A 16,782-nucleotide genomic window follows, 5' to 3' on the forward strand; every position below is an offset into this window, starting at 1 on the left:
ATTCTGCCTCTTCAGTGGTCTGTACAGGAGTGGCGGAGGGAGTTTCTGCTTCCAGAATACTCCCAGTCTCTTTGCTCCACCTCTACTTCCTGTCTGGCTTTCCCGCCTATACTGCCTGCCTGGCCAATCAGCGTTTTATTAAAATATGATTGACAGAATACAGACAATTCTCCCACACCATTTCCATGTGAAATTCTAATCTTTATATAAAAGTTAATGCCACAAAGTGCTGAATATTTTGGTTGATCAAACTTGGTACAGTTCCGGTAGTGACTGGACTTGATGTAAGAGTGACCTTAGTTGTTTATATTCTGTAGCCCACGGGTGCTCTGGTTAAAGACAGCACAGCGTGGCCTGATTTGCATTTCCTTTTATTGAGTGGATGACGAAGAGGGGAATGCCTCATTTTCTAGAACTCAGGTAGATGGGTGCCTTTTCTGAACCTAATTAATTTCAAACATTTACCTGTCCAAATATATTTGGTTCTTAAATGGTGAATTGGATAGGATTTTTTAAAAAATCTTAAAATTTTTCTTTTCGTGGTTTGAGAGAAGGTCTCTGTGCTCAGGATGGTCTTGAACTTGTTAACTACCTCAGCCTTGAACTCTTGACCTTCTTGCTTCTGCTTCCTGAGTGCTGAGATTACAGGTGCCTGGCTATATGATTTTGTGGAATATTCTTAGCTTTCACCATTGTCCAAAGCAAATAAGGAGATTAACTATTATAAATACTGACTGCTGAGGGGGTCACACTTCACGTGCAACCATTAACACAGATGCTTAATAAATATGCAGATCCTACAGATGTGTGCTAAATTATCATAAAGGGAGACTGAGGATGTTAGTTATATTTTTTGATATTTTAGAAATTTTAAATATGAAAAGAAGAAATTCTTTGGAGAATAATTCTATTTCCTCTGAATATTTTTGTAGTCTAAAGAAAGGGTTATACCTTTAATATGTCTATGATCTTACTTGGAATATACCTGAGCAATTAGAAGATGTTTGATAGGAATAAATAATAGCTGTGTGTACACCGTGAAGGCACAAAACTTTATTTCCACTATTAGAAAACACATAAACAGTGGGAAGACTTTATCACTTTATAGCATTTTAAAATTTTGATCTGAGTTATTTTCATGATGATTACTGGTTCTCCTCTCACCTTCCCAAGCCCATCCATGATTTTCACAGTTTCCCCAGAAAAAAATTAAGAATACTAGTATTCCACCACAGATAATGCTTACATGAGGCACAAGCTTCAGGAATTAAAGACAGGAACACACCAAGTTGTTTTCTTCATAGACCACTGTGCATGTGATGACGCAGTATTCTGAAAATATCTCCTGCATCCTAAGAGCCTGGAATTTTGCTGGACCTCACAGCAAGGGTTAATAATAGACCTTGAAGTAGCTTAAGACTTAAGACTGCTATCCTACTGCGGACTGAAACTGTTTGATTAAACTGTCTTTGAGAGAACAATGTAAGACCAACCACACTTGGTTTGAATTTTCTGTGCAATTGACTTTTACAACCTAAGCTAATGCATCGCTGAAATTTTAAGCCATGTACTCTCCTATGCCCTTGACCCAGATAATGCATGCATGTCATTTTCTGAAAACAGCAAGCATAAGCTGTAAACAAACTTCCTGAAATCTACCATTAAGGTTGAAAGCAGCCGTTTATGGATATTGGATTGATAAACAATGTTGTGTGGGTTGGTTGGGATCAGATGGAGCCAGTGACTTAATCCCTTTAAACCTCAGCTAAAGTTTTCTGGAAAATATCCCATTCCTTCCCTATGTGATGTTTCTGTGTTGTTCAATAAATTCAGAGTGAAGCCCTCTGTTAGGACAGACAGACAGACGGACAGTTAACAGACAGACACGGCATATACAGGAATACAGCTCATATCTCTCTCTCTCTCTCTCTCTCTCTCTCTCTCTCTCTCTCTTCCTCTCTCACTCTCTCTCTCTCTCGCTCTCTCTCTCTCGCTCTCTCTCACACACACACAGAGAGAGAGAGAGACAGACAGACAGACAGACAGACAGACAGAGAACCACACCGACACAGAGACACGCAGAGGAGAAACAGACAGGTACAGACAGACAGACAGACAGACAGACAGACAGACAGAGATACTGGTCCAGACACAGATGCATACCATCTGACAGACAGATGATGGAAGATACAGGGAGTGTGATGTAGAGAGTTCGGATTTGAGCTTGTTCTTGTCTAGATGAGAAGGGAAAGTGTTTCTATTTCTTCCCTTAATGTGACACCAATGCATTGTTGGTAACTCAGAGTTAATCACTAATGCCCATAATCCTCACACATCTAAGCAATTACCTTGATCTTTCATCTTTATTCCCACATAATCAACCACACCCATCTTTGTCACCAAGAAAGCTCAACTAAAGGGCCACTTTAAAAGCCTGTTCAGGTCCCCGCTTTCTCCTTCCTTATAAATTTTCAGCAAAACTAACTGAATAGTCTCATTTCCGTTTGCTTTTAAGTCGGGCGCTTAGGTGGACAGCAGCACCTTGCACATTGGGGCTCTGCAGAGGAGCACACCGCACAGATACACATGAGCTCCTCAGATACTGGTAGACTGATGGCGCCAGACCAACATTCCTAAAATGATTGAGTTAGCAGCTAAAAGGTGAGCTGAACTTCAGTTTTCTGGTCGTGGCCAGTTTGTTATAGATGAGACGACAGGAGGAAAAGATGTTTGGTCTTCAGGGCATGGGTAGCCCAGGCACACTCCAGGCAGTGGTAGGTCTGCCAGCATCCCCTTCACATGTGTTATGAGACAAACCAGTGAAATATCAACATCTGAAATCTGTTACCCCTTAGCATTGGGACTTTGATCATATTGAAACACGGTATAGGTTTTTAAAGCAGAGTCTTTAATGACTCTGGCTGAGTCAAGGGCAGAGATTAAACTATTCCCAAGAAGTGAAACATGTGTGTTTAGATCCCACCAGAGGCACAAATCTTATTTGTATGTCTTTTGTATGGCATTGGGAATTTATGTACTCGAATCTTTGAAGAATACGATAATTGGAGAAACTATTCTAAGTAAAATAAACTTAAAAGAAGGTAAAACAATTTACATGATTTTCATTTTGGGATTATAAGAGAAAACTATTAAAGCAAAATTATCTCGATGACTCTATGTGATAGGAGGAAGACACACACCGTCAAGTCCGGTTACTGAGATTAAATTTAGGTTCGCCTACGGGACTTACTGCTTTGTGAGAAGCACAATCCGTTTTATGGTGTCTTTGAAAGCTGTTTTCACTTGCTTGTTTCGAAGTGTATAAATGAACGGGTTAAGCAGAGGGGCCACTGATGTTGTGAGCACAGACACAACCTTGTTGATGGCCACCCCTTCCTTCGCCGATGGCTTGATGTAGATGAAGATGCAGCTGCCATAGGTGATGGAAACCACAATCATATGGGAAGAGCAAGTGGAAAAGGCTTTCTTCCTCTGCTGGGCAGAAGGGAACTTTAAAATGGTCTTGATGATGTATGTGTAGGACAGAACAACACACACTAGAGTAATAATGAGTGTCAGTATGGCCAAAGCCAGGATAATTTTCTCTATAAACACTGTGTCTGAGCAGGTGATCTGCAGAATGGGAGAGGTATCACAGCCAAAATGATCAATCACATTGGAGTCACAGAACTCCAGCTGGAGGCCTATGCCAAGAGGCGGGAGGATGACCAACAGGCCAGAACACCAACAGGAGAGAACGAGAGCTGCGCACACTCGGTTGTTCATGATGCTGGTGTAGTGCAGAGGTCTGCAGATGGCTACATAGCGGTCATAGGACATGGCAGCAAGGAGGAAAAACTCTGTTGCTCCAAAGAAGACGATGAAAAACAACTGAGCCGCACAAGCATTATAAGTAATAGTATTGTCTCCAGTAGCCATCGCATACAGGAATCTGGGGATACACACGGTGGTGAACGAGACCTCTAAGAAAGAAAAGTTTCGGAGAAAAAAGTACATGGGCGTTTTAAGATGAGGACCCAAGAGCGTGAGAGCGATAATGGTGAGGTTCCCAGCCACGCTCAACATGTAGGTGAGGAACAAAAACAGAAAAAGGAGAACTTGTAGTTTGGGATCATCTGTCAACCCCAGCAAGATGAATGTTGTTATTGCCGTATAATTTCTCATCCCCGTCTTGTGCCAAGTCATGAGTGTTTGGGCCTGAAGAGAGAAGTGTTCGAAGAAGCTGGCAGTGGAACCTGAAGACTCCCCAGCCAGGGAGCCCACATGCGCACACTTTCCTCTCACTTGACAATGTTTGGTAAGACAGAAATACCACTGATGTCCTGCTTCATGACCTCTGTGGAAATATCTGTATTGTTTTTATGTATATAGTTTTCTGACTTTTCTACATTCTCTACATTTCTAAAAATGTCAAACAGAACCCAAGCCAAACATAAATCATGTGCATGTACAGCATGCAACTTCTCAGCTTCATTGTCTCGAGATATAGATTTATTCTTCTTAAAAGAAGTCTTGATATTCATCAGTGTGTGGGAGCCTAGTCTGTTTAGATGCTCACCTTCCTAGACCTGGGGTGGGGGGAGGACCGCAGGGCAGGAAACCCTGACTGCTCTTAGGACTGGAGAGGGAGGGGGAGAGGGAGTGGGGGAAGTGGGAGGGAATTGGGAGGAGGTAAGGAAGTGGAAATTTTTAATAAATAAATAAATAAATAGAAGTCTTGACAATGCGTTCTTTAATCCCCTTCAGTCTTTTTAAATTTTTCTTCATCCCCACCATTCTGTAATATATATTTCTCAAACCAAGAAACTTTGGCTAATTAGGATTTTATGTTGATCATCTTTACATTATTGTCATTAATTTTAACAGTATCATTTCTCTTTAAGGGGACAACTTTGCTGTTTGAATTTCAGATTAACCCTAAATAGGAGATTAAAAGTGTAAAACACAATGTTGTGCCTCCGGTTTACCATTCCTGTATTTGGCAATGAGAAGTATTTCTTTAGTAAGTTTTGGGACTTTTTAGGTAGAAAGTTTTTTGAGATCTCTGAAGTAGTGTAAGGAAACATGTTCTAGAATTTGAGCATAAACCTGATGTAGTCCTATTGCAATGCTTCAGGTAAAGGGTAGAGCTAGTAGGGTGGTCTGCAGTACTGCCCACATGATAACCCTGCCCTCTTAGTTATTGCTGCTTAGATAACTCTTCCCACTACCCCATCAACCATTTCCTAATCTTTTTACTGTTTTCTGGGTTTTTAAACTAGCATCTGTGTATCTACTATCTACTATCTATCTATCTATCATCTATCACCTACCTATAGAATGTCATCTGCCACCTATTCATCTATCTGTTTGCCTGCCTACCTACCCACCTTCCTACCTAATTGAAGCAAACATATAAGAACTTGAGCTTATTTAAACCAGTCTTTGTAAACAAATTATGAAAACACCATACCTTTCTCTTTGGCATCCATCACTGTCCATTTTTTCACTTCTAAGTAGTCCAAGTGTTTCTTTACTCAAACTTATATTTTTCAGGAATGTCAGTATGATATTGGTTCAGCCATGTCTCCTTTTCTTTATGTCAAAACTTAACATTCATTGAAATTTGTTTTAAGCAATTTTTCTCAGATGTCTATCCTGCAAAAGAAAATATATCAGGTTTTCTTGAACTGCCAGCCCCCAAATCATGACACAGAGATTTATTATTAATTATGCATGCTCAACCTTAGCTTTAGGCTTGTTTCTAGCTAGCTTTTTTCTTTATAACTTAAATTAATCCATATCTATTAATCTGTGTGCTGCCCCAAAGCTCATTTATTTCATTTATCTATCCTGCTTTCTTGCTTCCTCCATGTCTGTCTGTCTGGCCCCTGGCTGACTGGCTAGCTGGCTCCCCCATTCTCTCTGCCTGCCAGCCATGCCTGTCCCTCCTCTGCTTAGCTACTGGCAACTTTTTATTATCAGCTTTTTATTAGATCAATCAGGTGCCTTAGGCAGGCAAGGTGAAACGCAACACATCTTTACACAGTTAAACAAATTCAGCATAAAAAGCAACATATCTTTACATAATTAAGCAAATGGAGCATAAACAAATGCAATACATCTTTAACAACATAGTTAAGCAATTATCCCACAGCACATACATCTTTACATTTAATAGAATATTAAACAAATATTCTATTCCACAATAAGAAAATGTGATGAATTACCATAAGAATAACAGTAGTTCATAATAAATAACATACTATTTTATAGTTTCTTTGTGTTATTAGTAGGAAATAATTATTCAATGAATATTTTTAGGTTAATTTAGGGCTTACTGATAACTCCTACAAACTTCTATATTAGAGGAGAAAATTAATTTCTTATATTTTGTTGTACCAAATGTGTGCCTTCAAAGTTGAACATCAAAGATATTGTAGATTTCTTATTTTTATTATTGTTCAAATAAGTGTCCAACATCTATTCACTCATATAAATACTTAACAAGCACCCATTATTTACAGAACATAACACTGAGAATAGGAGCAAGTTATTCCAAAAAGGATCTTATAGGCTACAACAGTAGCAGATAATATTTCCTTTTTTGTGATATAGAAACACAATATTGCAACAAAAACCTTTGGATTTAGGGTAACAATGATCCCATGCTCGTTGCTTGACACTTGTTCTTAATTACCCTGATAGCTATTCATAGTTTATTCTATTCGTTCAGATTGATTTTCTACCAAAGTTGGCAATCAACACTGTCACCAAAATCTGAGTAGATACAGTGCTCAGTGTTTACAGGCATGATATTTGAAAGAGGGAAAAGAGCCCCTCTCCGCAAGGGGTTAACGGGAGAGAGAGTATCTTGCTACCTATTTGCTAAAGGGAGACTGACAGACTGAACACAGTGCCATACCAGAGTCTCTTTTTAATTTTCTTTCTTCTTTCCTTTCCTTCTTCACTTCCTGTCTCCATCTAATTGTAGAATGTTTAAAAAACTTTATAACACCCTTTGGCACCCTCATTCCAGCCCCGTCCCCTACAACGTTTCTTTCTTCCTATCAGGGCTTCTGTTTTTCTCTTTGCTAGGAGTGGATTACGACCACAGAGATATTTGATGCTTATTAGTTTAACATTGAAAGTGTTTGGCATAGTAATGTGTCAGATTTCAGGACTGTGTTTTAGCACATGATGTTTGTTAAACTGATACTGCTTCTGACAATGCTGCTAAGAATTGTAGTAGTGGATCCTTTGACCTCACTTTATACACTAGCAAGCACACCTGTGGTCTGTGTTAGGCTAGAAAAAAAATCCTGAGAGATGGGGAGTTATTTATTTTTGCAGAATCAAATATATCTTGAAACAATTTCATTCAATGAATATTTGCCTCTCCTCTGTAAATGTCTCAATTAACACTAACAGATGTTTCCCAGTGATTTAACTTATGCAAAACTATATAAGTAGTTCTAGGAACATTTAAGACTCAGTCTCTTTCCTTCATAGATTCTCTACTTATTGAGTTTTAAGATATATTTAAGATATTTTATCTTATCTACAAACATAAGAATAATTGTTTAGGCTCTAGAAGAGTTTGAATGCTGCATCTCCTCACAAAAGTGCTAAAAATGATTTTAGTACCTGGGGTGGGAGGTACTAGATTATTTTTCACATGGATATTTTTGGATTCTTTGACAATACTAGTTTTGGGGGAGGTGGTGAGTGTTTTTCCATAGTTTTCATGTTTCTGTTAAGTAGTAACTGTCTTATTAACTGGTCCTTACAGTCAGGAGAAGGAAAGAGCGTCCACTGCAGGAAGATTACAGCATTATGTTCCCCCAGACTAATGGTTTATCAGAAATGATTACCAATTGCTTTTTTCCCCTTTCTGAAGTATCACTTGTAATGAAGTGAATTCCAAAATTTAAATCTATTTATTCTCTGCATACATTTTTGAGAATGTAGAAAAAATAGATCACAACGATTCATACTTGCTCTTTGATGGTTATTCATCAGTCCTTGAGAGAAGCGAGATTGGTGGAGCCGTAGCTGGTGAGGAAGCTTGCGTGGGTTCTGTCCCCATTATATCTCACCATTTCACCTCAGTCTTCACAGAAGCATACGACTGTCTCTCTCCTGACACTAAGCTAGACTTCCATTGCTCCTTCTCTAATGAAATCAACCTTAGTCCCCTTCCTTCCTGCCAGTTACACTAGAATTCCCAGCACTTTCTCTGTTCAAAGAATGAGCAGTCTTAAGGAACAGGAAAATTTCTAGCCTGCCAGAGATTCTCATCCAATGCTCCAGGGGCCCTAGATGCTCGTGGTAGGACTAGGGACCGGGGAGGAAGAAGGACAGCTTCCCTGTAATTTCCTTAGCAGCTGCCTTTGTTTTATACTGCTACCAGCACACAGAGTGACCGCACGAACAACAACAGAGTCTTCAGTGATGCAATCTCAGAAGCTACTGACGAGTTGATGGTGGTGTAATCAAAACTGTGAAAATTCTTAGAGCAAAGGGACCGTGTCCTTTGAGACCCTGAGAGTGGTTTAATGTCATCTGAATTCTGTTTTGGTTTCTTCACTGACTGCATGATTCTCCTAGGATTATCTTCTTACTATGTAACTAAGGATGACCTCAAACTTCTGAGTCTGCTGCCATCTCTGAGTGCTTGGGATTGGAGGCATGCCCAGTTTATATCATATATTATTTATATTTGACACAAACCTAATATGAAATGAAATATTTACTCTCAAATAAAATAATAAAGAAAATCATCTTTTATAGGTGTAAATATTAAAAACCAGAGAACTGGCCAGTACGAATGCCTTGCTACTCTGAGGAAAGAAAAAGTTAAGATTCCCTATCCTTGGCAAGCCACATTATGACTTTCCCCCAATACTTAAGAGGCTTATCGTCATTCAGACTTCAAACTTGGTGGTTCCCTCATGCTACCCAGATTGAATTTTTGTAATATCCCATCCTGTTTGTATTTTTTAGATAAGCAGCAAAACTACTTTAGAACTTTGAAGCCACAGAGTTTTCCTCTTCAAGACTAAAATTGCTTGGTGTGAGAGTGTTTGCCCTACTACACAACGAAGGTGAATAAAGTTTATTTTCTTTAACTCTCTCTCTGCTTCTCACATTGGTCCTTGTGTTAAAGAACGGAACAGCTGCTCTTGCATGCTCCTGCTGCCCCAAGTTTACTCAGTACTGCTCCTACAGACAATTTTCCCATGAGCCAACTGAGCCACATCACTCCTGGCTTCCTGCGTTTGGAAGACACTGATTAAATTTTTTTCTGGAGAAAGGGTTAGGCTGTAAAAAGAAAAGAAAAATGAGATACTTCTTTATTAAGCGAAATTTTAATGGGCTGTGACTGAGGCTGATAATTTTCTGAATCACATTCTTTGTCTGATTTGATCCTAAGTTATTGAATGCTAATTTTATTGATTGTGGTAAAGTGTCCTGATAGAACACTATCAATCTCCCTTATAGATGACGTGGCTGTGTGACTAAGGTCAAGACTAATGGCATCTCTGTAATTATTTTAATCATCACGTTGTGGAGCCATACACATCTCTACTAAGGCTACTCCAGCAGCATTTCCCGCTTCCCCCACAAATACTGATGATTTTCTAAATACACTTTACAGAAATCCATCTTTCCCTAGGCACTTATTAGCTTTAGTAAGTGCATTAAACACTGTTTCCTGGCAATCTTGTCTACTTTCAATATCCAGGAGGATAACTACATGTTTTTCTTTGGGTTCACCTTCCTATTTAGCTTCTCTAGGATCACGAATTATAGGCTCAATGTCCTTTATTTATGGCTAGAATCCACTAATGAGTGAGTACCTACCATATTCATCTTTTTGGGTCTGGGTTACCTCACTCAGGATAGTGTTTTCTATTTCTATCCATTTGCATGCAAAATTCAAGATGTCATTGTTTTTTACCGGTGGGGGTAAGGGGAGATGGGAAGAGAGAAGTGAGAAGCGGAAGATGGGGAGAGCTTGGGGGAATGGGACGGTTGGGATGGAGGAAGAGTAGATATGGGATTTTTTTCCTCTTGTGGCTTTATCAGTTTTTGTTCATGTACACTCATATCATTCAGGATAGTTTTGATTTCTTAACAAACACAGCTCTTGGGCTAGGATGATGATTCAGCAAGTAAAGTGGTTGCTGGTCAAGCATGAGGATCCTAGTTCTAATCCCCAGTACTCACATAAAAAAACAGGAGTGGTGGAACATGCCTGTCTGAGTGGGAGAAATAAGGATAGAAGGAGCCCTGAAGCTTGTATTCAGATATTCTAATCAACCCGTGAGTTCCTGGTTCAATGAGATTTGTCCCAAAAAATAAGGTAGAGGATTATTGAAAAAGATACCTGACATGGATCTTGAGACTCTATATGTATTACTGTTAGATAAGTAACAATAATAGACATGAACACATACACATATGATCTACTGAGTCCATATGTATATGTGTGTGTGTTTAGAGATGACTACTTAGGATTGGTTTACCTATGGGGGATTTTCATTCTCTCGTCAGCCATTGAGATTGCTCACAGCACTAGAGATAAATCCTGATCCAGCTGCTAGTGGCCCCACAGACTGCCCTGTTGACAGAGGTTTCTGTCCTGCCTGGTTCTGCAGCCATTCAGTACCAAAGAAACAGAGGCTTTTATTAATTACAAAATGTTTGGCCTCGTAGCTCAGGTTTATTACTAACTAGCTTTTACAACTTAAATTAACCCTAATTCTCATCTATGTTTAGTCACGTGGCTTGGTACCTTTTCTCAGGAGGGCATTCTCATCTTACTTCCTCTGCATCTGACTGTTTGCCTTTCCTTTTCCCAGAATTCTCTTAGTCTGGTTACCCTGCCTATACTTACTGCCTGGCTACTGGCCTATCAGCGTTTTATTAAACCAATACAAGTGACAAATTGGTACAGTTTACAAGAGCATTATCCCATAGCATTTCCCCCTTTTTCTTTCCAAAACAAGAATTCTGAATCTAATCTCCTTTGTTTAGTTTTTCCCTGACATTGTTCATAGCAACTTGTAACCAACACTCTAAACAGGCAAACATCCATAATCCATTTTTTTGGGGGGAATGTGGGTATAGTTTTCTGGGCTAATTCCTACTGTAGAAACCCCCCAAAAAATTAGAATTATGGTCAAGTCCTGACTGGAGTATTCTGTGAGGCTTGATCATCTCAGTCAGCAGTCTTGATGCTGTTTTGGATGTAGAACTCAGAGGAAACTGCAACAGAAGTGCTCTGAAATGTTGGATCATCTAAGCCACACATTCCCATTGGAGAGTTTTCGGGGGATCTTCATTGATCAAACCTTATTTTACTTAACCCATAATGAATCCACAGCCTCTTGTTTCCTGAAGAAACAAAAGCAAATGCTCTTCTCCAGAGTAACATGTCTTTTGACTTGTTGGTGGGAATGCAAACTTGTGCAACCACTTTGGAAATCAGTGAAGCGGTTTCTCAGGAAACTGAGAGTCAACCTACCTCAGGATCCAGCAATTCCACTCTTGGGAATATACCCAAGAGATGCCCTATCATACTACAAAAGCATTTGTTCAACTAAGTTCATAGCAGCACTATTTGTAATATCCAGAACCTGGAAACAACCTAGTAGCTTCTCAATAGAAGAATGTATAAAGAAGGTGTGGCACACATACACTTTAGAGTTTTACTCAGCTGTAAAAATCAATGACATCTTGAATTTTGCATGCAAATGGATAGAAATAGAAAACACTTTATTGAGTGAGATAACCCAGACCCAAAAAGAGGAATATGATATGTACTCACTCATTAGTATTTTCTAACCATAAACAAAGGACATTGAGCCTACAGTTCATGATCCTAGAGAAGCTAAACAAAAAGGTGAACCCAAAGAAAAACATATAGTTATGCTCCTGGATATTGTAAGTAGACAAGATTGCCAGGCAAAAGTTGGAAGCATGGGGGTTTTGTAGAAACTCTACATAATTTCCCATTAAGTCTGAGCAAATTTACATTCCCCACTGTTTATAATAGTTCCTTTCTTTCCACATCTCCTTCAACACTTGATATCACTGTTCTTTTAGATATAATTGTGAGATAATATTTCATTGTGGCCTAGATTTGAATTTTCCTTATAGTTCATGAAAATAAGTACATTTTTATGTACCTGTTAGTCATTTGGATTTCTTTTCTTTTTTTGAGAAGTATCTACTCAGATACTTTCCCAGTTTTAAAAGTCAGGTTTATTATTAGGTTTTTCTTATATTGAATTATATGTATTCCTTATATATTTTAATATAAATCTCTTATTGAAATTTTTCAAATATTAAAAAGCTCTTTGATGTTTTTGATAAAGAGGTATTACTATAATCAAGGCTGGCCTTGAACTCATGATTCTCTAGTATGCTTCCAAAATACCAGGGTCATAGCTCTATGTCACTATGACTAGCTCTAGTTTGCAAACCCATTCTTTAGGTTGCCTTTCAATATGTTGGTTGTTTCTCTTGGTATGTGAAGTTTCTTAGTCAACACAAACCTATTTGTCTGTTTGCTCTCATTGTCAGATCCAAAAACTCATGACCAACATTAAAATTTTGAGTGCTTTTTTCTAGTAGTTTTATGACTTCAACTCTATTCAAGTTCTTAATCCATTTAAATTTAATTCTCATGAATGATAAAAGATAGGGTGTTCTGGTTATTTTTCAATTTATCTTATTCTTTAATGTGTATAAGTGCTTTCATGTACGCATGTGTATGCACCATGTGCATACCAGGTGTCCTTGGAGGCCAGAAGAGGATGTCTGATCCCCTGGGACTGGAGTTACAGATGATGCGAGCAACCATGTGGGTTTCTAGACATCAAACCTGGGTTCTATGACATCTAGTGATGCTAATCACTGAGCCGGTTTGAAGCCCTTGATGGTTAGTTTTTGTTGACTTGACACGAACCTAGACATATCTGAGAAGAGGGAAAATCGGTTGAGAAATTGCCTCCAGCTGATTCAGGGAGAATATCTGTGGGGTCATTTCCTTGAATAATGATTGATGTGGGAGGGCCCAGCCCTCTGTGGGTGGTACCACTTGGGCAGGTGGTCCTTGGTTGTATAAGAACACAAGCTGAACAAGCCATGGGAAGCAAGCCAGTAATAATTTGAGCTTTCTGCTTATTTTTTGTCCAGATGACCTATCTATTGGAAAGAGTGGGATGTTGAAGTCACCTACTATTATTGGGTTTGTGTTATTCTGTGTCTTTAATTCCATTAGTGCATTGGTGAATAATTAATATTGTGATATTTTCTTGATTAATTGATCCCTTGATTAGAACAAAGTGCCCTTCTTTGCCTCTATTGACTAGTTTCAGTTTGAAGTTTATTTTTGTCATATTTAGGACAAAATATGTTTGCTTCCTAATCCAATCACTTGGACTGTGCTTTTCTATCTTTTCACAGTAGGGTTGTGCTTATCTTTAAAGTTAAGATGAATTCCTGGTAGACAAGAAAAAGATAGGGTTTGTTTCTTAATTCATTAGGTTAATCTATGTAGTTTGGTTGACAAGTTGAAGCTATGAATATTTAAATTTATTAGTGAAAAATGTGTATTGATTTCTATCATTTTTTGCTGTTGCATTCTTTGTTGTGTTTTCTATTTGATTAATTATAGCTTCATTTGATTTGTTTCCTATACTCTGTTGCCTGCATGTAGTCTTCTCATCTGCTCAAAGTATTGCTCCCAGTATTCTCATCATCGTTTTTTTTCTCTTGGATGCGGATATTTTGAGTCTGTTTATATCGTGGAAAGTTTTTTCCCTCCATTAAGTATGACCAAGTTTTTCTGGGTTAGTCTAGGTTGGTAGCCATGGCCTTTTAAAACTTATAGTGCATTGTTCCAGGCTCTTCTGGCTTCCAGAGCTCCCACTGATCTTCTGGTAAGCTTTCCTTTTTATGTGACTCGTGCTTTTTCCTCTTGTATACTTCAATACTTTGATTTGCTCTGTGTTATAGTGTTTTGTGTCTGTTATTCTCTAGGGAGTTTCCCTTCTGGTTTTGTCTAGTTGAGGTTCTGTTTTATTTTTATCTGTATGGATGTGCCTTTAGTTTGGGGAAGTTTTCTTTTTCTTTTCTTTCCTTTTCTTCTTCCCCCAAATAAGTCCAGACCATTAACAATTGAAAGTTCAACAAATAAGTCCTCAACTGTTACTCAAAATGTACGTTACTCAAAGCTGATTCTGCCAGTGGGGTTGGGGACAGAAGTGGGTCGGGTAAGGGCCAAACCATGGAGGGAACTCGGGAGTCGGAGGCCAGGGTCTTGCCTGTCAGAGTGGGGTCTGCGTCCTGCGCTCTGATGTCAGGTGGGGGACAAACGCTCACCCCGCTCTGGGGGAGAGTATCCCTCACCACCTTCCAGTGCCAAGCAGGGTCAGTGAATAAGATAAGACTAGAACAACTTGTGGGGGTGAGGGGCCCATGAGAGGGAAGCTTGCTTATTTCAAACAGGTGGCCTTTCACGCACGTCCCACAGTTAGTGGGAGGGGCCCGAGAAACCTGAGAGTTAGTGGGGAATGAGCAAAGGGCACAGAAACCTGGAGGGCCAGGGTGAGTACTTGCATAGGTTCATTCGTGTGCAAGGGGTACATAAATATACCTGACACCCCGCCCAGCCCGGCACTGGGCGAGGTGGTGGGGCCACAGGCAGGTCTCTGGTCCACAGACCAGGAGTCAGAGGTGAGGTCTGGGAGAATGGGCTGATAGTGTAGAGAAAGCTGTGGTTTTCAATTATTTTTTCCTCTTGGAGAAGTTTTCTTATACGATTTTGTTGAAGATCTGGTCCATGCACGGTCATGGGATTCTTTGTCCTCATCTGTGCCTAAACTTCAAAAATGTTGTCTTTTTATGGTGCCTCACATTTCTTATATGTTCCTTTCCTGTGTTCTTAAAAAAAATATTCTTTGCTTATTTTGTGTAGATCCTCTGTTTTTCTTCAAGTTCTCACATTTTGTCTTCTGCTTGACTCATTTTATAAGTATAGAGGTGTAGAAACGTTTACCCTGAGTTCTCTAACTGGAATATTGATTTTGCAATCCATTTTCATTTCAGCTTGTGTTAACTACAATGTTTCTGTTTCTCTATTGAATTTGGTTTTTAAATACTGAATTATCTTTATCATTTCATTCGGCTGTGCATCTTTATTTTCTTGGACATCAGTATAATTTTTGATTGAGTGATCTGATAGTCTGAGTTTAAAAAAAAACCACTTCAGTTATACTTATAGTATGTATGTATTTAAATATCACTAGTTTGACTCTGAGTATTTTTTGGTTATTTGATGTACAATAGTTGCTAAGGATTCCATATCTTTTGGGGGGTGATTTTAGCAGTTTCTTCTTGAGTAATAATATATATCTATCTTAATTTTCACAATTAGCTTGCTTGTTGCTTTTCACTTAAACTTTCATATAACTCTTAACAGTGATAGTAATATATTTTTACATTTTAGCTATACATTTATTCTATGAGTTCTTGCTACACAAGAGCAAGGTTTTATTTTTCATGTTTTATTTTTGATTATTTAACATGGATGAGACAATGAATGTATATTTAATGAGTCAAGAAGTTAGTCACGGATAGTTACGAAAGAAAAACAAAAAATATTACTACTTTTTCCTATAAATATAGTAATTTATTAATAGTCACATGTGGAATTAAAAATTTTATTTGGTATATGCTTTTTATTAGCAGTATGTATTCATTGTAAAATATAGCATATTTCCATGGCTAGAGATGGCTTAGGCTATCAATATCTTATGAAAGCTTGAATCATCAATTTCGGCATTCTAAGGCAAGTTTTTTGATTGAGTCATGGAAAGCCTGTTTGACTTGCTTGTTCCTCAAGGTGTAAATGAAGGGGTTCAGCATGGGAGCAATGGAAGTGGTCAGCACTATCACACCCTTGTTGATAGCCACTGAGTCCTTTGCTGAAGGTTTGACGTAGATGAAGATGCAGCTGCCATAAGTGATGGAAACCACAATCATGTGGGAAGAGCAGGTAGAAAAGGCCTTTTTCCTCTGCTGGGCAGAAGGGAATCTGATAATGGTCCTGATTATGTATACATAGGAAAGAACTACACAAAAAAGAGTTGTGATGAAGGTCAACACGGCACAGCCTATAACCATCTGCTCAATGACCGATGTGTCTGAGCAAGAGATCTTCAGGAAGGGAGACACATCACAGAGAAAGCTATCGATGACATTGGAATCACAGAATTGCAGATTTTGGCTCAGGCTGAAGGGTGGGAGAATGACGAATAACCCAGTCATCCAACAGCCGAGAAGGAGCCTTCTGGAGGCAGTGCTGCTCATGATGACGGTGTAGTGCAAGGGTTTACAGATGGCCACATAGCGGTCATAGGACATGGTGGCCAGGAGAAAGAACTCAGTCACTCCGAAAAGGTCGGTGAAAAATGCTTGACTGGCACAGGCGCCATAGGTAATAGTCTTGCCACCTGTTGATAGGTTATACAGATATCTAGGAATGCAAGCGGATGTGAACAAGATTTCTAAGAGGGAAAAGTTTTGTAGAAAAAAGTACATTGGGGTTTTAAGGTGAGGGTCCACTAATGTAAGTAAGATAATTGTCAAATTGCCAGTTATATTTAGCAGGTAGGCAGAAAGCAGGAAAATCAAAAGAAGACTTTGAATTTGTGGATCCTCTGTTAGTCCCAGGAGAATGAATGTTGTCACCGTATGATTCCTCAT

General features: G+C 38.9%; 2 protein-coding genes across 2 annotated transcripts; both read right to left on the reverse strand.

Moving 5' to 3' along the window:
• Positions 1–3,246: 3,246 nt before the first annotated feature.
• LOC125389799 (olfactory receptor 6C2-like) lies at positions 3,247–4,185 on the reverse strand. The gene has a single exon (XM_048418474.3). The coding sequence runs from the start codon at positions 4,183–4,185 to the stop codon at positions 3,247–3,249; it is 939 nt and encodes a 312-aa protein (XP_048274431.3).
• Positions 4,186–15,846: 11,661 nt separating this feature from the next.
• Positions 15,847–16,782, reverse strand: LOC125389949 (olfactory receptor 6C68-like). Its single transcript, XM_048418672.3, has one exon. The coding sequence runs from the start codon at positions 16,780–16,782 to the stop codon at positions 15,847–15,849; it is 936 nt and encodes a 311-aa protein (XP_048274629.2).

Source organism: Myodes glareolus, chromosome 26, assembly GCF_982192425.1.
Source record: "Myodes glareolus chromosome 26, mMyoGla1.1, whole genome shotgun sequence".
NCBI classification, from domain to species: domain Eukaryota; kingdom Metazoa; phylum Chordata; class Mammalia; order Rodentia; family Cricetidae; genus Myodes; species Myodes glareolus.

Excerpts from the sequence above, each read along its gene's own strand:
- LOC125389799 (XM_048418474.3), bottom strand. The coding sequence starts at position 4,185 with ATGAGAAATTATACGGCAATAACAACATTCATCTTGCTGGGGTTGACA.
- LOC125389949 (XM_048418672.3), bottom strand. The coding sequence starts at position 16,782 with ATGAGGAATCATACGGTGACAACATTCATTCTCCTGGGACTAACAGAG.